Raw genomic sequence first — 22,754 nt, forward strand, 5'->3', positions numbered from 1 at the left:
CAGCGGACTGCCGGCAGGTCTCCTGCAGCAGCGAAACCCTGCAGCCTCTTGTTATCCTTGGACCTTCTCCATTCACGTCACGCAGCGCAGAGGACTCGGGACAGTGCGCACTGAAGTAACATCCAGGGAAACCTCAGAGAGAGACGCGATCAGGTAGATATTAAGCAAATACAGAAGCTAGAGAGTAGATAAATGGTGGAAAAAACAGAGCAAGAGCAAATCACAAAGGCAAATGGGAAAACATAACAATGTGGAGGTACAGTTAAATTCATTCTGCTTTTGAGAGTGGAAATAACCGGATATGCTGGAAATGTATGATGCCAAGATACAAAGTTATGGAAATATAATGCAATGACAGTTCGGACAAATTTGTAATACTACCCGATGGGTAGTATTACAAATCCGTAAATCACAAAACACAACAACTCACAAAACAACCACAAATCCGAGAACACAAGAGCAAATCACTAAACTCAAAAACTAAATGGCAAATGAAAAAACACAACTGCAAATGAGAAACAAGAAATCATAAAACACAACAAATCAAGAGACCCAATAGCAAATCACAAAATACGACAACAAATCAAACAACACGACAGCAAATCAAAGTAATAAGCACTTCAAGGCCACCGTAGATGACAGATTTATGGTTCAACATGAAAAACACCCCATGACTTTATTATATTTATTATTCTTATCTGTCTGTGAATAAGTGATAATTGTTTAAAGTGCTGGAATCATTTGTCTTGGAAGTATTTTAGTTTGTTGATTTCATCTATGTTACTGTACATTGTTTCAGATTTTTCATTAACTCTCTATATGCAGGTTGTTATGGGAGAAGTTATAATGTTTGACATATCATGAATCAGAATAAATCAGTTAGACAACTGAAGAACTGAGCAAATAAAACTAAACTGTCTACAGGACTCAAATTAGGACGTTATTACATCTCATATTTCACATTATGATGATAGATTTTCTATCTCTTTTATCATAAAAGATCATACGAGGCTCGATATCCAACTCAAGATTACATACTGTACCGCTAACGGGAAGTAAAAACATGTTTGTCATTTACGTGAAATGGCTGATACTGGTGCTGCCATACAATAAATCCTATAAAACTGTTTATTATCTCTAGTAAAGCTCACGTGAACATTGAACTCTGTAATATGACCCATCCCTGTCAGATAAGACTCTGGTTAATTGCCAAGTTGCATCTTGCTCTGTCACACTTAAAAGGCTGCGCACCTCCTGCTGATGCTCTCTGACATCACAGTGGAGTCAGTCTATCACAGGGGTCCGGTACATCTCGTGGTGTGAGCAATACAATTTACATCTCAGCACATTATTGCTAAAAACAAACTACAGGTCCAGTGTTTCCTCGATCATGAAGCTACAAATCCCCAATCCGGGCCTGGAGGACAGGTTACTGTCCCACGAGCAGCTGGACAAGCTGGAGGAGGATGAGGCTGGAGACCGACCAAAATGGGACAACAAGACGCAGTACATGCTGACGTGTGTGGGGTTTTGTGTGGGGCTCGGAAATGTCTGGCGCTTCCCCTATCTGTGCCAGAGTCATGGAGGAGGCAAGTGATGCTTTCATAGTTTATTGCACTTATTCCATATTTGACTATTTTTTTCTTGCTCAAGAAGATGTGAAAGAATTAATGCCTCATTAAGTTCAATTCAGGACAAACTGGAAGAGCATGACGTTTGTATGTGTCTGCTATTGCCACCAGGATTACATTTTCAGTTGCCAGCCTGTGAAAAAAAGAAAAAGAAAGAACATTTTATAAAAGGAAATTCTTCCCGTATATTATCTATCGCTACATTGTTTTTTCTGTGTGATTGGAATCATTTGCTGTGGCTTTTTGTTTCATAATAGCAAGCGTTGGCTTGTAACTGATTTGCATTCACATAAAAAAGATAATTACTGTCAGGAAAACCTTGAAAAACTGCTGCAAAAGCTTGAATGGATTGCTCATTGCATAATAAATCACCATGCGAATACTCTCTGAATAATTAACAAGGTTTTGTAATGTATTTCCTGCCTCAAGAATCCAAACACTCAGCTTTCTGATTTTTTTTAGACATTTCAAAAACGTATGACGTTTGTGAAAGGTACAGAAACGTTTAAGTGTCACAATGCTAACATTCCCTTGGTTTGTCCTCAAGGTGCATTTATGATACCGTTTCTGATCCTACTGGTCCTTGAAGGAATCCCACTTCTGCATCTGGAGTTCGCCATCGGTCAGCGTATAAGAAAAGGGAACTTGAAGTTGTGGGCTACAATTCATCCTTATTTAGTTGGTATCGGTAAGCAACATTTTCCTTTGGCTGCTCCGTGATCTAAATCCACACAAAAAATCTTATGGTTTCTTTCCTCACCTCATTTTGTGTAATCCTGCTAACTCACACAAATATACAGACAGAAAGACAGACAGACCAATGGAGATGAAAACCATTCCAAAACATTTAAACCCTTCTTTTGCAGGAATTGCATCCATGTGTGTGTCTCTTACAATCAGTCTCTACTACAACACCATCCTTGCCTGGATTATGTGGTACTTCTTCAACTCATTCCAGGAGCCTCTGCCATGGAGTCAATGTCCTCTGAATGCCAATTTAACAGGTTAGTGCTACACATCTGTACTTAGAGTGTGTTGCTTGAAGCTTGGTGTTACACACTGTTCTTAAATTCTGTCAGGATTTATCCCAGAGTGTGAGAAGAGCTCCCCCGTGGATTATTTCTGGTACAGGGAGACCTTGAACACAACTCCTGCGATTGAGAACGACGGTGGGCTGCAGTGGTGGATATTGTTATGCCATATTTGTGCATGGGCTATGCTCTACGTCTGCATCATTCGTGGGATTGAGACCACAGGAAAGGTATGGATCAATGATTACTTCAATTTTAAAGAAGATTTTGAATTCAGCTAAATAATAATTATGTAAATATCTCATTTTCCCAAAGGCTGTGTATGTGACCTCAACTCTTCCTTATGTGGTGCTGACGATCTTTCTGATCAGAGGACTGACTCTGAAAGGATCTTTGAATGGACTAAAGTTTCTCTTCACGCCGGATGTAAGTTGTACTTTTATAATCCCAGTACTGTGCCTGTTGGGTTCATTGCTTGGCCTGTGTTCATCCTGTTTGGAGTTTCATCATCCAAACAGCTTCACACTTCAACACTGTACCATGACGTACTGTTATTGTTTTCCTTTCCTGCATGAAGAGTACTGGCCTGAGTTCTTTCTTCCCATCAAGTAACATGTAGAAACACGATATGTGAAGTGAGCAATGCACCAGCTAAATTTGAAGTCGAGGGGTAGAACGGTTGTCGAGACAAACTAAAGACAAACAGCCCAACAGAGAGTTTCCTCCATTTCAACCAGTGCAGTGTCCGTTCTAAACCTGCCTGTTTGTCTGGCCTGTGGTGATGCTGGTTGCAGCTTTCTTTCAAAAACTGTAAATGCGACTGCAGTAATTGAGCAACAGCAAATAAAGACCGGCTGCTGGACTCGGTACCTAGAACCCTGAAGTGGATAATCAGTTGTCGTTGCTGTGTGACTTCGGTTGATGAGCCCCATCCGCTGCTGCTGCAGAGTGTTGTTTTATTCAAAGATTAATAATATTTTACTTCACTGGACTCTTAACAATACACATGCCAATTATGAAGCAGATAAGATAAATGGTTATCAAGGTATATGAGCCAAAGTCAGGAAGACAGAGATTTCTGGTGTAATAAGATAACACTGGTCTTCCTGTTGATAACAAATCAGAATGAATTGAATATGCAGTATTCAAAAAGCCCATGTTTTAATGCTGTTAAAAGTTTTTTTTTTTACAGTAGTATTTTGTAACAGAGATTAATGACATCTTTTCATCTAAATATACCTTACACTCTGTTCAACGAGAGCTGCCATATGATGTCATATTTTCCTAACGTACTTTTATCATAAACTCTTCCAGGTTGCAGAGCTGGCAAAGCCATCAACATGGCTTGATGCAGGTGCTCAGGTTTTCTATTCCTTCTCTCTGGCTTTCGGTGGTCTCATTTCCTTCTCCAGCTACAACTCAGTGCAGTAAGTTTATCATCTTGTTTAACTCTCATTTCAAGTTAAAGGTATATGTGCTGTGCCTCGAATAAAAATAACTTATCTCTCCTTTAGCAACAACTGTGAACAGGACGCAGTGATCATCTCCGTCATCAATGGTTTCACCTCTGTCTTTTCTGCAACTGTCGTTTACACAATTATCGGCTTCAGAGCGACAGATAGATTCGACAGCTGTGTTTCTGGGTATGTTTCTATGACATTTTTGCCTAATTATACATTATAACAGCTAATATACAGTATTTTTTCCTCAGCAGTAATTCAACAGTAAAAATCTCTTGAAGTGAATGACTTTGGGGTTTCAGAAACATCCTAGAATTGCTAAATACATTTAATCTGGCTGAGGGCGCCGTCACTGAAAGCAACTACAAGGACGCCCTTCAATATTACAATGAAACAAACCCTGGTGTTGTTCAAGGGATGGATCTGAAAACCTGCAACTTGGACACTTTTCTCAGTGAGGTAAGATCTTCTCAGAGCAGGTCGGACTACAATTATGAATGCACCAGGACAGCAGCTTCAAATTGAGCATGTAGCGTTTTGCTATAACACAGTGTTGTGTTTCTGCCTAGGGAGTTGAAGGAACTGGTTTAGCCTTCATTGTGTTCACTGAGGCTATCACCAAGATGCCGCTCTCACCGCTGTGGGCCGTCCTCTTCTTCATCATGCTCTTCTGCCTGGGCCTCTCTTCTATGTTTGGTAACATTGAAGGAGTTCTAGTGCCACTGCAAGACCTGAACGTTTTCCCAAAGTCATGGCCAAAGGAGGCCATCACTGGTAAGTCTACATCTGTTCTGTTATTATCAATCAACAAGGCATTCTAGTACATATGTAAAATGATTTTCTCTCCTTCAGGTGCAACGTGTGTAGTGTGCTGTCTGGTGGGTCTGATATTTGTCCAAGCCTCAGGAACCTACTGGCTGGCTCTCTTTGACACTTACGGAGGATCCATCCCCCTGCTAGTTGTTGCCTTCTGCGAAATGTTCTCAGTGGTATACATTTATGGGATAGATAGGTAATATTATAATATAATTACTAGTTTGTAAACTCTGTTTATATATCATTAAAAAATTTAGTTTTTCAAGCTATGTGGTGAAGTCAAAGACAGTAAAACCCCCCTGAAAAAACTAAGTTGTGACCTATGACACAATAAAGACTAGTGTGGTGTATTATGTAGAATGTGAACAATATAATAATAGTTATAGTGATATAGCTGCACTGTTGTTTCATTTTTAGAATTGGAACAAATATTTTTCAATTTATCTTAACTACTTCAGTGACGTTAACCAAAGCCCTTTTCCACATAAACCTGGAGAATGGACATGAGCTTTGACTTAGTCAAGGTATCAAAAGCATTGCATTGTTATAGCTTCCCCTTTGTTAGGCAAAATTGTTGTTTTGCATATTGTTGACAATGTCCCGTGTGTGTCACTGTCCTCCTATAGGTTCAATGACGACATTGAGTTCATGATTGGACACAAACCCAACATCTTCTGGCAGGCAACTTGGAGAGTCATCAGCCCGCTCATCATGTTTGTCATCTTGGTCTTTTACCTTGTCACTAAGGTTTCTGAAAAGCTCTTTTACAAAGTTTGGGATCCAGAATCGGTAAATATACATTTTACTTTGAGATTATCTACCTTGAATAATGCATTGAATATTAATTATGGATCCTCTGTCTGTCTTTGCAGGAGAAATTCCCGGTCCTGGAGGACAAACTATATCCGGTCTGGATCAATGTGATCATTTTTATATTGGCAGGAATACCCAGTCTTGCTGTACCTTGTGTTGCCCTCTGGAAATGTATCAGGAGAAAGACAAAGAAAAGTGACAAGTCACACTTCGATATGTCAGATGAAATTGAAGTCACCAGTGAGTCAAACAAAATCTCAGTCTGATATACTTTAACAAAATTGAAGGGAAGGATATCATGGTTTTATCTATGACATTTTAAAAGGGTAGCCATAGCTTCAAAACACCAATATTCTACTGGCTTTTATAAAAGGAGTCGTATTATGTTGTATAGTCCACGTGTAACTTGGGATTCAATAATTCTGAGTGAGACATCGTTAACTGCGTATATTTATATTTGGTGTCTAATTACACTAGAGATGAGAAATCTAATGAACATAAGATAACATGTGATTTGACAGCTACAGTAAAGGAAGTTCTGCCCCAGAAGGAATCTGACGTGGAGCCATATAATAAAAAGATATATTGTTATTTTTAATCAACTTGTAACTGCATTCCCCTCTAATTTGTAAAGTGTATAACTGTGTACTATGTAATACGACCCAGTTTTCTGATTACCGGTATAGAATAATAGATTTGAATGATTAATATGATATATGAGTTGATGTAAAGCATTTTACTTTTTTGTTACTACTTCTGATAAGGAATTCCATCATGTTTTAAACTGTAGTGCAAGTGGTGTTTGATTACTATTGTTGACAAATGCAAATATCAGTAATTTAAACTGTGTCACTATCACATAACAAAAAAAGCATCAGAGGGTTAATGCATACCCTGTGCAAACATATACATGTATAGGTCACTATATAAACACTATGTGTATGTAATATATTTGTCGTGCCGCAGTATCTTAAGGAAAATAAATTTGTTTACACAACATGACCGATCTCTAACTTGCTGTTTTGAAGCCTTGTTTCATTGTAAAGCTGCGTTTCGTGCTCTTTGCCACACTCTCACTCATTCTATTCCCCCCCCCGAAAAATGATCGTCCTCTGCAGGCGGACAGAACAAAGCATAAACTCTGAAGATAATGCTCACGTTGTGGGCGTTCATGCACCAAGCGCACAATGCACACACACTCACACGGTGATTAAAAGACGTGTACTATCACACTGGGTTCCCGATTTAACTCCTTTGAGTTACAATCAACAGCCTCTGTTATCAGCACCATATAATGTGGCTTCGCACAAGGGCTCTTTATTAAACTAATAAGCCACATTGTTCCCACAGCTTCAAGAGTCAGCAAGAAATATAAGGCTGCTTGAGCAAATATCAGCCCCTTGTTGCCTGATACAAACTGGTAATAAGTCCCCGGGTTTTGTTTAGAACAGGTAGAGGAAGGTCAAACAGGCAAGAACAGATGTGTGCTTGCCTCATATAATTTACCAAAACAACAAGGAACAACAAAGTGATGGATAGAGAAGTTGGAAGTGCCGAACTGAAAAAGATCAACGAAAGGCCAAAATGGGACAATAAAGTTCAATATTTGCTGAGCTGCATAGGTTTTGCTGTGGGACTTGGAAATGTGTGGAGATTTCCATATTTGTGTCAAATCTATGGTGGCGGTAAGTACACTTAAATCACATTTTATAATGCACTTTGTTATGAAAGAAAAGTAAAGTTGGACAGTCTGGCAAAAACATGGCCTTTTACTCGGGTTTCCCATGTCAGGAAACATTTTACAGTCGATTATCAAAAGGTTCTCTCCACAAAATTAGCAACCACGGAAAATAAACTCCTAGAAATAAGTTATATTTTGTTATTTGTATGACAATAACAACAATTACAATTATGAAGAAAACTTTTCTTTTGGAAAATGATTTATTCATATTCTCCAGAATGCAATGTGAATCTTGTTTTTACATTCAGTTTCTTCTTCAGCCTTTATTTAACCAACATCGTCTGACTCAGTTAATAGTCTTACTCTATACATTTCAATGAGTGGCATGACACCCACATTTTCATGCTGTGTCATATTTGCCAGTTGCAGAAATTATGTTTGCAACTCCATTACATCCACATACTGTATGATTTCAATAGTTTTTATATGACTCTCGACATGTCTTAATCAAATTCTCCTCTGTTTGGCTTTATTTCCTTTGGTTTTTAGGTATTAAAATACAATTTTAGCCTGTGTGTTTATTGAATCCAAAAACACGTCAAACCAGAGAGATTATATTATTATATGATGTTACTTGGATCTCACCGATGAGAGTGATTATGTGAATGTAGCTCATGCTTATATTTTTGCAAAGTGTAGTTGCTTAGATCTTCAAAGCTGTGACTGACTAACAACTGTTGGATTGTTTAATTACCCCCCCCCCCCCCCCCCCCCACTCTCCTATTCTGTACAGTGCAGATAAAGTTCAGACTGTTGATAATAAAATGTGCAGTAAACAGAAACAGTATGACCTTGAAGCCAATGCCCATGTCTTTTATTCTTTTGAAGGTAAAGTCAATACCTTACTAAAAAAATGATATTTCCATTTTTATTTCAAGGGGCATTTCTGATTCCTTATGTCATCGCCTTCGTGTTTGAGGGACTTCCTCTGTTGCACATGGAGCTGGCCATCGGACAACAGCTCCGCATGGGAAGCGTTGGAGTGTGGAACTCAATCTCCCCATATATGGGAGGTTTAGGTGAGAACATCTGGTACCAATGAACGTGACCCTATTTTGGATTCACTCCGAAAATCTAGATGCCAAAATGGTGGAATAAACAACGGAACGTGATAGAACTTGAATTTTCATCAATTGAGATCAATGCCATCTGTACTGTAAATGAATTTATGATGGATCATATCTATGTCTGATACACAGGTGTTGCTTCATTGCTAGTATCCTTCCTAGTTGGTCTGTTCTACAACATGATCTTGGCTTGGATCCTCTGGTACTTCTTCCACTCCTTTCAAAGTCCACTTCCCTGGAAGAGCTGCCCATTAAACTCGAATCATACCGGTAACTGTTACATCATCACAATATAAATGCTTTTTATAGCTGAGATAAAAAGACAATTAAGTCCAATGACTTAATTAATCTTGATTTAATAATATATTCTCTTTGATGCAGGGTATGTAGCTGAATGTGAAAAGAGCTCACCAGTGAACTATTTCTGGTATCATGAAACACTCAACATAACACCAGACATCGAGACCAGTGGGTCTTTACAGTGGGGGCTCGTGTTGTGTCTGGCATCTGCTTGGTGCCTCGTGTACATCTGCTTCATACGTGGAATCGAGACTATTGGGAAGGTAAAACATGCTCATCTGTATCTGTCTAAAAAAATATGATACAGCGGGTTCATTGTCAGAATTCATACGAATATCTGCACATGAAAGTCATATTTTAAGGTTGGATATTAAATAGTAGATCAATGTCTAAACTTTCTCAACAGGCTATTTATGTCACAGCCACGTTTCCATATCTTGTTCTGACCATCTTCTTGGTAAGAGCCTTGGCTCTGAATGGAGCAAGTGACGGCTTGATATATCTCTTCACTCCAGATGTATGTTGGCATCTTACTGAAATATTTTCAAGATTTCACAAAATGCAAGATCTGAAATCTAACAAAACATGCATATGTTTTTCCCGCAGTGGGAAACCCTCAAGAATCCTAAGGTCTGGTTGGATGCTGCCACTCAGATATTTTTCTCTTTGTCTTTGGCCTTTGGGGGACTTATTGCTTTTTCCAGTTATAACCCCCAGAAGTACGACAACTCTCAACTAATGTTAATTCACAGTATATTGAAATAAATTTAAAAAACCTGATATAGTATTCTATCTTCGCAGGAATAATTGCGAGAGGGATGCCCTGATTGTTGGATGTGTGAACAGCTTTACATCGATATATGCGTCAATTCCTATTTTTGCCATTCTTGGATTTAAAGCTAATGAAAACTATAATGACTGCAGAAATTGGTAAGTAGCATTGAAGTAATTATGGTGTGCCACAGTACATCTACAGATCTATAATTATACAATTATACAGTATTATTATTATTAAATGTGCAACTGATGATTATTTCATTAGAATTTGTCAGATCCCAAACCAATCAGACTAAATCACATTATAGTAATGTATGTGTATCCCATAATTATATTGTATCATATTATATTAGATTATAGTGTCATACAACAATTTGAAATCAGTTAGTTATATGAAGCATGATGTTTTTAATCGTATTATTAATGGACTGATTGAATGTCTTGTTAATTTTAGGAACATTCTACAATTGACAAATGCCTTTAACATTGGGGATGAAAACATAACTCTTGAAAACTACGATCACTGGTTTAACAATCTCAACTCAACTGATCCCTCAGAGGTTGAAAGCCTCAGTCTAAAAACCTGCAATCTTCAGACTTTCCTGGACCAGGTACAGTTACTATTTTAATACCTCTGATAACAGTTGACCAAACAATGTTTCGTGTGAGTTTACGCATCACATCCTACCTGCAGAGTGCCTCTGGGACTGGACTGGCCTTCATTGTGTTCACTGAGGTGGTGATAAAGATGCCAGGCTCTCAGGTGTGGGCGGTGCTGTTCTTTGTAATGCTCTTCAGCCTGGGCCTGTCCTCCATGTTTGGGAATCTAGAGGGAGTCCTCACTCCTCTGCTGGACCTGCACATGGTTCCACGCTGGATTCCGAAGGAGGTTTTCACAGGTAAACTGAAAGATCCAATAACTTCACATGACATTTGCAATACACATGATAACTAAGTGTGTCATGACATCCCAGTGATCATGACACACGGCCCACCTGCTGTTTCAAAGCAAATGTGCCTTTGGGAAATTAGTTTTTCCCATGTGAAATCAATTACATGTGAGAAATGTGAACATCTGCATTACTATCTACAGAGTCAGAGAGCCAGTTCCCACAGGATACCAGCATCTGTGCACGCAGCACACGATTCCTTCAGACACGAATGGGCTTTTCAGATTACTAATAACTCAAACATTTTAGAACACTAACACTCAATTTTCCTGTTTTTATTGAGAAGTAAGCCGTTGTAGTCTAGTGAATTCCCTCTGGACCTGCCCCAGACAAGGAACAAAGGAAGAGGGACTGGTTGGTCAGGGGTTCATCCTACAGCTAAGACCCAAAGCATTAGAAAAAAAAAACTCGACAATGTAAGAGCAGTAGAGTCTCCAGGCTTAAACTCCATTGAGCTGGTTGAAGATGAACTGGACAGAAGGTTAAAGAAAAACACATTTGTGGGAACTTCTGCAACAGTGTGTTTGGATGAGACTATTTTGATTAAATTTAGAATTAAAGAGTCCATGATTACTTTTCAAAACATTTATTATGTATTTGTTCTATGCTGTCATTATATTTAAATTTTTCTTCACTTGAAAAATTAAGGTGTTCTCAAACTTTGAACTGCTAGGAGGGAAGATTGTTAAAGTTTCCTTTTTAGGGACTTTGGCTTATTAATTACTAGCAATAACAAAAACTAAATGTATTTTCATTTGTTTCCTCACAGGTTTAATTTGTCTTACCTCCTTTGCTGTTGCGCTCATCTTTACTTTGAGATCTGGAAACTACTGGCTGGAGATTTTCAACAGCTACGTGGGATCCATGCCTCTGCTCATCATAGCTTTCTTTGAGATCATCAGTGTGGCATATATCTACGGAATAAACAGGTGACGTTTGCACTTAATTATATTGAGTTTTTACCTGCAACATTACAACATATTTGACTGATTTAACATGGTGCTTCCGTGCACCCGCAGGTTTAATGACGACGTTGAGAAGATGACAGGTCATAGGCCGAACCTCTACTGGCAGGCCACCTGGCGCTTCATCAGCCCTTTAATGCTGCTGGTGGTTTTCATTGCTTATGTTGTGGTTGAGGCTGAAAAACGACCGACATATAACACCTGGAACCCGGATTATGTAAGGCCGATTTTTTTAGCTCCGCAACATCACAGCTGAACTTTTGTTGTATTTAGCTCAAAGTGTAAAAAAACAACTAAACATTGATTTTCCACTCCGTTACCCCCACAGGTAAACTTCCCCCTCGCTGATGTTCAGCACTATCCTGAATGGGTGTATACCATTTGTGTGCTGTTATCTGTCTTTCCTGTCCTGTCCATTCCTCTAGTGGCTCTCTACAGATTCAGCGGCTTCCTGAAGAATTACATCATGAACAGGAACAATCAAAACCCATATACAAATTAATTCTGTAATGGACTTGTACATAAAAATAAATAAAAATAAAGGTTTGTTTTATCACACATGTTTAGAGCTACCAGTAGCACATGTGAGCTATTTTGTCATTTAATAATATCTTATCACCTCTGACAAGGGTGTAATTGCCGTTTCTGTTTACAGGATTATGCAAAAAAACCGGCAGAACCAATTATATTGAAACATGGTGGAAGGGTTGGGTATTAACTTTTTGAGTGGATTCTATAAAGGGGGGCAGATCTAGCTATTTGTTTTTACCGTCTATAACATTGCATTTTTTTTTTACATTTTTGTGAACTTTTCAAAAGACAATGCAGAGAGTTCGATGACACCAAGCATATTAAGGGAACTGATATGAGTTTGTGCAATTTGGTGCAGCTTGACTGAATTTAAGGGGCCTATTGGCCCTCAGAGGAGGTGTGCGCTCTACTGAGTACCATTCTAGTTGTATGTACTGTATTTTTTTGAAAATACAAACACAAAGTTTTTCCTGTTTTTTTAAATTTGACATCTTTGTATGGTGCAGTATTGTAAGTTTCTCATTTTATGACAAATTAAATCACATTATTGCCATATTGCATTGGCAGCAGCAGCAGCTGTAATTTCAGTATATTTGCTAAATTAAAACGTTAATTTTGTCTAGATTGACACAAGCGTATTTATATTGGGGAAGGAAATGCAAACACGGTCAGCCAGATCGAATCAGTGCAAGACAATATCCTTGAGAAAGAAAAAAGGATTTGTGTGATTTGTGTTGATATTTGATTAAAAGAAGACAACAGTTAATTTCCTGGTTTGCGATATGCACGTTATTAAAAATATTGAAATGATTTTCATTACAAATGTGTACAAGAGATGGTGCACGGACTGATGTTGGTAGAAATGTTTTGTTTGTATGTTCAATTAGCGTTATTGTCTTTCTTCTATTAACATTATGCATCATCTTGCCTAAGGAACAGATTTTATTTTGTGATGCAATATATCTTTCTGCTTTTCACCCTCTGTTACATGCATATATAAAGAGTCATGTAGTGTTGCATGTGTCCTTTGTGTAACTTTTTTTTTTTGCACGTCAACATGTGGGTGTATGCGCAGCAGCTTGTGTATGTGTGAGGGGGCATGCATGTGCTCACTGGCCATGCTCATGTGTGTGTATTTTGAGTCATACGAGTTACACAGTTGTGCTTTTTGTGGTGTGGGTGGACAGTGATATTGTGCCCCCCAGTGTCACGTGCTTTGGAATATGCTGGCTGCCTTTGTTGTCCCTCTGCCCGTTCTGCTTTTCTGGCACTTTCATACAATGGTGCACTTGAACGCTGCTATGTTATTAAGCCTTTCAAACTACTACAGCTTGAATTCCAGCTCTCAGGAAAGACTAGCTTCCCAATATAGGATACATGGCACAAGATTCATCGTCAAGAAACAACAGCGAGGATTGAGCGTTACATCAGAACAAAGGTGATGACCGACCCTGCATTGATGTATGAGCACTAGTTATTGTGAGTTTTACACTGCATTTAGAGAGCTGTGCAAGGTGTCATGCTAATGCTACTTTCAGTATTGTGATTCACATCCTCAAATGTTTTATTCTACCTTAATTCTTTACAATCTGACTTATTATACTATAATTGAAAAAAAAATTCTGATGTGACCGATTGCTTTAGATGTTAGACTAAACAATACCATGGTGTTGCTGTCATGCCCTAGAGGTTAAAGTGGTTTGTTGAGTTCAAAAGGACATTAAGTTCCACCATTTGTTGCCCTATGTTGTCTGCGGAGAAACTAAATGGTGTTTTCAATTAGTAAGTTACTACAGTGTTGTTTTTAGTGTAGTGGTGTTTACTGTTGTTCCACATTAGTTACTTGCATGTTTTCAGCAAAATAACCAGTACTTTGATAAGTGATTTTAAAATTCTTGTCGTGATAAATTAAAAAAAGTACTGTCGTAGGACAACTTGAACTAAACTGTATTCAGAATAATCTAAGTGAGTGAGCACTGTGACGTACAGGTGACGTACAGTATCATTACACTAACTGTGGAAGAAGAGTGCGACAAGTTCAACAGGTTTTTAGACCTGTGAATTCTACTCTATAGGCAATGTCCCAGCGAGCAGATGCCTCCCAGTGTGGTGGGGTTGTGGTCGAGTTCGAGTCTGACGACATCCGGGAAGCAAGAGCTCAGAAAGCGAGGAGTATACCAGGTGAACTCGACTTTATATCCCAAGGGAATTGGTGTTGTGCGTCTGCAGCAAATATAACGTGTGCTTATTCCATTTTCATGCATTTCCCCCCCCGTTAGGTTCAGCTCTTATCTACCTCAGAGGTCCCAAGTTTCTCATCTATGTCAGTGGAGCATTGTCAATGTGGGTAAGAATCATTTCCCGAAGAAGCAGATTGCTGGAGCAATAGTTAAGACATCGAAAACGTGAATTACTGTAAACGTTGACTGTAAACATACAGGCTGCCTCTTTTTTTTTTTAGACACAGCATATAATGATGACCTTTAATGTTATGTTAAACAGGGTGACCGCATGTGGCACTTTGCTATCTCTGTGTTCCTGATTGAGCTGTATGGCCGTAACCTGCTGTTGACAGCGGTGTTTGGATTGGTAGTGGCTGGGTCAGTGCTCCTGCTTGGAGCTTTGATTGGAGACTGGGTTGATCGCAATCCAAGGAATAAAGGTACGCAAAGGCAATTTCACACAAGTCTGAACATCTTAGCATGCAGTACATGACAGAACAGGGATATGGATCAGTGGATTTCAATCTTGGGCCTAGAAGTGTGTTTGTTTCCTCTCGAACTAGGTGGTAAACTAAACTCACCTGAGATTTCAGGCGTCATCATCAAGATTGACAACCACTGACTCATATCTGCCAAAGCTAGCATTCATTTTATTAATAGACTTTCTATGTTCTTAAAGTGTTTTTGTTTTGTTCCCTATTTTAGTTGCACATGCATCTCTTTTCATTCAGAACATCTCAGTGACAGTATGTAGCATTGTGCTCATGTTGGTGTTCTCATATAAGCAAAGGATTGAACAGATCTGGGACGGCTGGCTTACTGTGAGTAGACACTTCACTTCTTGACTAATAATCACTTTTCATTCATTGATACTTTATTGATCTGCAAATGGGATGCACACCGTGATTGTCACACAGAGTTTTGGCTGCTGTTGTTGTTCCCTCTGTCCTGTGTCCTGTGTCCCTGTTGTCTCTGCTGCTGAGCTTGTGGCTAACTCTGTGCTGTCATAGTAACATGTTGCATCGCAAAACTTACACAAGGTGGTTTGTTATACGGTGGTGATCGTCCTGGCAGATGTGGCAAACCTTGCAAGCACAGCGCTGACCATTGCCATTCAGAGGGACTGGATTGTGGTTATTACAGGCTACAACCGGGGTCACCTAGCTGGTGAGGGGATTTGATCTCTGTTCATGCTCATGTTGGTTTATAGTCCATGTTTCTCAGGGGCTTGTGTCACTGGTTATTCATCATAAATATGTGAATTATAGAGAATATTGGGCACTGGTCCATTTCTGATTTTTGCTGAACACCCTCTAGTGGACACTGGTTAACCTCTGTGTGTTTGATCTTAACAAAAGGAATGAATGCAACCATGAGGCGGATAGATCAGGTGACTAACATCCTGGCCCCACTAGCAGTGGGACAGGTCATGACCCTGGCCTCCAATGTAGTAGGCTGTGGCTTCATCCTGGGCTGGAACCTTGTGTCTCTCATCGTGGAGTTCTTCTTCTTGTCACGAGTGTACCGCATCGTCCCTGCGCTCTCGATCAAACCACCAGTGGTGGAGGTGGATCAGGTGTATCTGCAGAGCTTGGAGAGGAGAAGGTCACTAGGTACGGATAAACGTGTTTTTTTTCTGTATTCGTACATCTTAACATCACCAACATAACCAACAGTTCAATATTACCAAGACCTTGTAGATATGCAAAATCAAAATTAATTTGACTAAACTATGTTACCAATGCATGCTTGTTGGCAAAAAAGAGATGAAATACAAGAGATCAACTCAAATGTGACCTTTGAATGATGTAAATACATTTTTATATCAAAGTCCTGGAATTATCTAATACACTGGGCCTAATGGGTGCTTTCATTTCTTTAATTGTCTACAATCAATAAATGGACAACAATCATTACAGTATGAAAATGATCCATCTCCAAAGCTTAATTGGAGCATTTATTCTTTGACACAATCTCGTCTGTGTACAGTATTAAACTTTGACAGTCCAAGTTAGTGTATATCGGCTGTATTTGATTGTTATATAAGATGAAACGGTGCAGCACCGACTGTGATTTATGGATTTTACTGATGCACAGAAATGATGGATGAAACTCCTCTCTCTCATCAGGGGAGGGTATCGTTGCACAACCTCAGCCCCTGACAGAAGGCAACTGCAACACAGGCCTGCACCTAAAAGAAATCACAAACCTGCCACTGTGTTTCCGGAGGTTTCGCTGGTTGTTGAGCACCTGTAAGGACGGCTGGAGGGCCTACTATCGGCAGCCTGTCTTCCTGGCAGGAATGGGTCTGGCTTTCCTCTACACAACAGTGCTGGGCTTCGACTGCATTACCACTGGCTATGCCTACACTCAGGGTATAAGCGGCTCTCTCCTTAGTCTACTGATGGGTGTTTCAGCCATCACGGGGCTGTTGGGCACTGTGATGTTCACCAGACTCAGGAAGACATATGGCCTGGTTAACACAGGCATCATCTCGAGCTGCCTCCACCTGGGCTGCTTGCTGCTGTGTGTGTGCTCCGTGTTTGCCCCTGGCAGCCCTATGGATCTTAGCTTGCTGATGCCCTACATTACCAACTCCTCTGAGGTCGGAGGGATGGCGAGCCAAAGGCAAAAACATACATTTCCGCTGAGGGGGGGAAGCAATCAACCGCTGCTTCCCGACCGCTCCTCCATTCATTGGACCAACAACACCGTGCTTTTTGACAACGTGCCCTCTGGCACGGCGCCAGAGTCCTACATCTCCATTATCCTGTTGTTCTTGGGCGTCATCACAGCACGCATCGGTGAGTAGATAGACATCTGAAGCAGACACCATAACCTAATTGAGTACATACATATATATATACAATGCATGGGAATACTAACAACTGTAAAGCCTGGTCCATACATGGACATGGAGCGTATCAGGAATATATATCTATCTTGGCCAATACATTAGAAACTGCAGAACAGAAACTGTCAAAGATGTAAGGTTTAGTAAGTTTCAGTTACATAGTTTATCCACCAGAGAGCGCTGTCAATTCACTGTATAATCTACCACTCAGTACATTAGTGAAAATTACAGTACATGTATGCCTATTTCTTTTTATGTTTTGCATTTAAACCATAGTAATAGTCAACATTGTAATTGCAATGTTTGTATATGCTATGCAACATAGTAGCACTAGGTTGTTCTGCACTTTAATGATCATACTTAGAGGATTCAAGTCCGACTGATATGGATTTCCGGGGATGATACCGATATTAAGGAGTAAAAAAACTATATCAGCCAATTACAAAAGTAAATTTCATTGTCATAATCAAACCCTTACGACAATTAAATGTAATTCAGTCCTTGTATTTTACAGTTTAAACATAAATGCAAATATTTTCTGCATTGTTTGTTCTGTAAAATAAAAGTTTTCTTATCGGTGCACATTGGCAAACACAATTGCAGATGACGATATGTCCGTGAAAGTCTGGTATTATTGGCTAACCGGTTTATCTGTCAGGCTTGATTAAGGATAAAAATATCAATGTCGGCATCAGCCCAAAAAACCTGGACTTTTCCCATCAATTAATTTTTGTTTGAAGGACAAAATAAACACAGAGCTGTGCAAAATACAGTCCAATTTAATGTCATTTAAACCTCAATGACATCTGTGTTTCAGGTCTGTGGTCCTTCGACCTGACAGTGACCCAGCTCCTGCAGGAGAACATCTGTGAGTCAGAGAGGGGGGTGGTAAACGGTGTGCAGAGCTCTATGAATTACCTGATGGATCTGCTTCACTTCATCATGGTCATCTCCGCTCCACAGCCGCAGCACTTTGGCATCCTAGTTATCATTTCTGTGTTATTCATCACCACCGGGCACACCATGTACTTCGTGTATGCGCACCAAGCCAAGACAAAACGCCGCCTGAACACATAAGGAGCACATGTGGCCCCACACATTCACGTGTGAGATGCCTTCCAGCACTGACTCCACTCTGCACCTGTGAAAGGAATGTCTCCCTCCTGTTCCTTCAGCAATCTTATTGCAACACTCCACTTCTGACGTAGCCATTCATTTCAGCACAACACAGCGAGTGCCTGTCCCACCTCGGTTGCTCTCTTCCTGCAGGGCCACGTGCCGCAGCAGCAAACAAGACCTCAGGTGAAGTAGAGTGGGAGACGCGCTCTCCCTTTGTGTACATACGTTGAGGTGGCTACAATAAATGCAGCAATGGTACCTCCAGGTGAACTGTCCTAATCTACTCGTACAACAGGACGAAAAGGTTAAGGCCAAGGCTCCAGCACATGCCTTTGCAAACCCTGTAGGATTACTGCAAGACCTTCATCAGACAAGTCTGTTAACTTACATAGCTTTTTGGAAGGGAGGGTGGATGGATGGAGAGATTTTTCTAACCTTCACTCAGTTGAGAACTGGTGTCGTGAGAAAAACTTAGCAGTGTTACACAAAAATACAAAACAAGGCGAGACAGTACTTTTACAAGTGGCATCGATGTTACTGATCCGTCCACTTGGAAATATTCCAGGATGTCCAGAAAGGAAAATAAAGGGAACATGATGTGAGATTGTTTGATTTATAAAAAGAAAAAAATCAGAGAGGCAGCCCCCTTTTGATGGACAGAAGTGAAAGGATGAAGTATTTCCTTCCCCTGGTTTGTTTCTCTGTGGATGAATCAAACAGGCGTTTGCCTTTCTTTTATGCATGTTATGGATTACAGCGAAAGATCACACTACATCATGTACTTGAGTCATTAAAAACTATTTTATTCTAATTGCTTGTGTACTTGGATAAATAAGAATAGTTTCCAAACTTTCTTTCCTTCCCATATAAAGAGTGATATTAATAGTTTTATAGAAACCTAAGAGGAAAGTGATCTTCATTTTGTGACATGTTTGAAACCAGTGATGAGCTATGTGTTGATAGCAAATGTCCATCCCTGCTATTGGCAGTATTGTATTAGACTTTGCTTTATTCTTTTGTAGTTCTGATGAACTAAACTTTACCTTACCTCAACTAAGAACAAGAACACTGTTGGGAATATGACTTGGGAATTACTCTCAGCTACTCTGTGTTTTCATATCTCCTTCATGTACAGTGGAAAAAACATCAAAGTCTGTCATACAACCAGCAACACATCTCAATATATTTGTATAATTTCCCTGTGAAATCTCTGTATTGTATGTTGTCAGACTGACTATTATGATAATAAAGATGACTGAGGAGGATTTGGCCTCAAGTCCTGTGACCTGAATAATAAACAAGTACATATTTGTAAAGTAAAATAAAGTGCTACACATGCTGTGCTGGATGACTTGCTGATTATTCATCTAAATGCACAGCAAAACGTCTTTTTTGACATTGCAGATGCATAAAGGCTCTTTTTATTCAAAGTAAAGTCAACAATTCAACCTTCATGTGTTAATGTTACTGGAATCATTCCAATAAAAAGGACAGCCATGCAGCTTCATACCGTCTGTCCCTTGTGGACAAAAGATATTTGATGTTTAAATGCAAATAAACACATCCCTGTAACTTGCACGGAGTAACTTAAGATTGTGCTCCAGTCAAACTACTACAGATATTATATAATCTGAGATATAGTGCCAAAGGTGGAGTGAATTCCTTATCAGTCAGAATTGAGCTATAGGCCCCAGATTGCTCTCATGGTTGTTGGCAGAAATACCTGCAGTGTAAAGGAGAGTCTGAAGGAGCCAGGGAGGATACGGTAGATGCAAATGTAATGGCTATATGTGGCCAGTAGAGGTCAATGTCACATTAGAGGGTCATCACTGTGCCAGTATGGCAACGCTTCCTTGGTGCACTATAGTATCTTAATCCTAAAATTATGTTTAAATTACCTGCATCATCCAAGAGTCATTTTAATACTTTTGACAATCATCCAGGAGAGGACAAATGAGGACAAATGAGGACACACAAGGGTGGACAGAATCACTGAGTAAAAATGAGCAATGTCCAACCAAAGGCAAATCATTTAGAGTGGAGGGACATGAATCCAGTCTGCAGTGTCCTAATATCACTTTGGTGGGAACACTCATTAGTCATATTTTCAATACTGGTGCACCAGTGGAATTGAATATCAATACAGCACACCAGTATGTACAGGAAGCTGAGAAATTATGTTTATATTCACTATGACTTGCAAATCGAGTTGTCAGACTGTGTTTACCACCACTAGTAGTCAGTAGTGTCAGCAGCACTGTGCATGTGAGTTTACATTATTGCTATTGCAAGCTTCTCATATTCTTAAAGGCTTCTCTGATGATAATGATGATATTGACTGCCAGCTCCTGCCACCATTGTAAATCTATAAACGTGTTCCACTAAATGAAGCATGTAATGCTTCCATCGGAGTCTGTGGCAGCATGTAGTGTCGTTACCTTGACAATATACAGAAGCCATGATTAGGCTGGTTAATGCAAGTGGCCTGTCTAAGAGCTGATGATGTATTATACATCACTGCAGACCTGATGGATATCAAGCTGGAAAATGAATTACAACAGGTCAATCAATCAGTCATTCATTTTAGCCCTCATCTACTTCAGAGAGGTCTAGGTTTTGTTTGTTGCAGTCGATAGAAATCCTATTGAACAAACATATTTTTCTGCCTTAAAATTTAAAGCTCACAGAAAGATTTCTAACCAAAGCCAGAGTGATACTGAAAAGAAATTCCACCCAAGAAAATTTGGGCCGACTGATTTATCAGCTGGTTGGTGAAACTGCCCGATATGAGCATTTCATAGACATATCCAAATCTGTGTTTATGTTTGTGGCAATACAATTTGTATTCTACAAATAAACAATGCACAAGATGTGCATATGTTGTGACTTCTTAATTCAATATCCTTAAATATATTCATTCTTATATATTTGGTTGTATATGTTTTTATAGTTGAACTGGAACAAACCTGATTAACATTTCTTTGTCATAAGGGTTTGATGAAGACATCTTAGGAATCACCACCAGTGTGTGGTGGATATAACTGAACTTGTTTTTACTTATCAGCATCAGAGCCCAACGATGCTTTTGAAAAAAATACACCTGCATCACTGCAAAAAAGGTGAGTCCTAAAACTACAGGTGAGGTTTACACCACAGGAGCTAAATGCTAATTCAACTCAAAGCAAGACGAGGTAGCTGCCATTAGAGAAACGCTTCATGATGCTTCTCTACATGAGCATCAACTGGAGATGTTGTGTTTGTAGCCTCATGGTACGTGATGGGCAGGACTGCTTTGTTTACCTTTTTGTTGTTAGCTAGCTAACCCGCTCGAGTTCTAACTAGCTAAACGTTAGCCGCGCTAACTCTGTTGCTACACGGAGCTAATGTGACACTGAAGAGAAACAAAACGAGGGAACAGCACTTACCCAAAGACATCTTCACTTTCACAGATACTCATCTTCCTCCATGAGAAACATAAACAGGATACATGGTTTTTAACGTCTTTTCTTTTGAAAAGGTGGAAGCAGAAGTGACAGAACCAGCTCTCAGGTGTGTTAAAGAATTGTGGTTATTGATCCACCATTATCAATTTATCATTAAGTTTTTTTTTAAATCTATATTTTACTGCCCATTACCATTTTATCATCACGTCCATTTTACTTAGATATTTTTCATAGAATATCAGCTTCCTATAAAACTAAAATTCAACAAGTGCATGAGTTGATTGACTGAAATTAACAATAACTTACTTTAATGTCTCCTTTTCAAATGTGATCTGCTGCTTTTCTTTGTCATATTCTGGTAAATTATTATTTAAAACCGTTAATCCAACAAAACTGGTGAACTGAAGACAACCCTGGGATCTGTAGAAATTATGAAACCTTTTTTTTTTTTTTTGCATTTCCATGGAGAGAAAATTGGTGGAATCCATCAGTTGTAAAAAGAATGATTATTAGTTGCAGTCTCATACTTAGGTGTCAACTAAATCAGCAGATTATTACATTAATGAAAAAAGTTTTTTATCGCAGATGTAGTTTATTAGACAACATTTAGGTAAGTGCACCTGTACTGCCAATGAATTATATGTCACCTTCCACTATATTTACTGTAGAAAACAGGTTAAATATTTTTATTCCAGCTGGATGGAAAAGTTTTTGACGTATTATAGATGATAGATGTCCCCAACATGGTCTCCACATGGTCTCTTGTGTGTGAGTTTGATCGGTGCTTACAAAATACAGTAATGCACTAATGCAGAAAACAAAGATTAGTCTACTTTGATCATCCCTACACTGTGTGGTAATGTTATTGTGTCTCTTGTTTGCTATGCATCCTTTTTAAATTTTTTATGAGACAGTGCAGCTTTTGAATATCTGTACTTGGCTGGTAAAGGAGGCAGTGTAACAAGCTCAACAGAGTTTCATCACCATGTAAGTCGTTTGCAGTGGTGCGGGAGAGTGGTTGTCATGGTAGTCCC

At 39.3% G+C, this 22,754-nt stretch overlaps 3 protein-coding genes across 3 annotated transcripts; all 3 read left to right on the top strand.

Annotated features, from left to right (window-relative positions):
• Window positions 1–67: 67 nt before the first annotated feature.
• Window positions 68–6,580, top strand: LOC117776696 (sodium-dependent neutral amino acid transporter B(0)AT1-like). Its single transcript, XM_034610866.1, has 13 exons — window positions 68–153; window positions 1,372–1,589; window positions 2,179–2,319; window positions 2,498–2,635; window positions 2,711–2,892; window positions 2,978–3,088; window positions 3,977–4,089; window positions 4,177–4,305; window positions 4,425–4,581; window positions 4,692–4,896; window positions 4,975–5,134; window positions 5,565–5,727; window positions 5,811–6,580. Exons 2-13 carry the CDS (start codon window positions 1,391–1,393, stop codon window positions 6,015–6,017), a joined length of 1,905 nt encoding a protein of 634 aa, XP_034466757.1. The 5' UTR covers window positions 68–153; window positions 1,372–1,390; the 3' UTR covers window positions 6,018–6,580.
• A 702-nt stretch (window positions 6,581–7,282) lies between these two features.
• Window positions 7,283–12,053, top strand: LOC117776386 (sodium-dependent neutral amino acid transporter B(0)AT3-like). The gene is made up of 12 exons (XM_034610251.1): window positions 7,283–7,436; window positions 8,371–8,511; window positions 8,692–8,829; window positions 8,941–9,122; window positions 9,266–9,376; window positions 9,466–9,578; window positions 9,661–9,789; window positions 10,091–10,247; window positions 10,331–10,535; window positions 11,356–11,515; window positions 11,606–11,768; window positions 11,880–12,053. Exons 1-12 carry the CDS (start codon window positions 7,283–7,285, stop codon window positions 12,051–12,053), a joined length of 1,827 nt encoding a protein of 608 aa, XP_034466142.1.
• A 2,107-nt stretch (window positions 12,054–14,160) lies between these two features.
• Window positions 14,161–18,244, top strand: si:ch211-254p10.2 (solute carrier family 40 member 1). Its single transcript, XM_034610252.1, has 8 exons — window positions 14,161–14,263; window positions 14,362–14,429; window positions 14,585–14,744; window positions 15,010–15,125; window positions 15,345–15,471; window positions 15,663–15,917; window positions 16,434–17,108; window positions 17,976–18,244. The coding sequence occupies exons 1-8, from the start codon at window positions 14,161–14,163 to the stop codon at window positions 18,233–18,235; spliced, it is 1,764 nt and encodes a 587-aa protein (XP_034466143.1). The 3' UTR covers window positions 18,236–18,244.
• The last annotated feature ends 4,510 nt before the right edge of the window (window positions 18,245–22,754 follow it).

Source organism: Hippoglossus hippoglossus, chromosome 16, assembly GCF_009819705.1.
Source record: "Hippoglossus hippoglossus isolate fHipHip1 chromosome 16, fHipHip1.pri, whole genome shotgun sequence".
Taxonomy (NCBI): domain Eukaryota; kingdom Metazoa; phylum Chordata; class Actinopteri; order Pleuronectiformes; family Pleuronectidae; genus Hippoglossus; species Hippoglossus hippoglossus.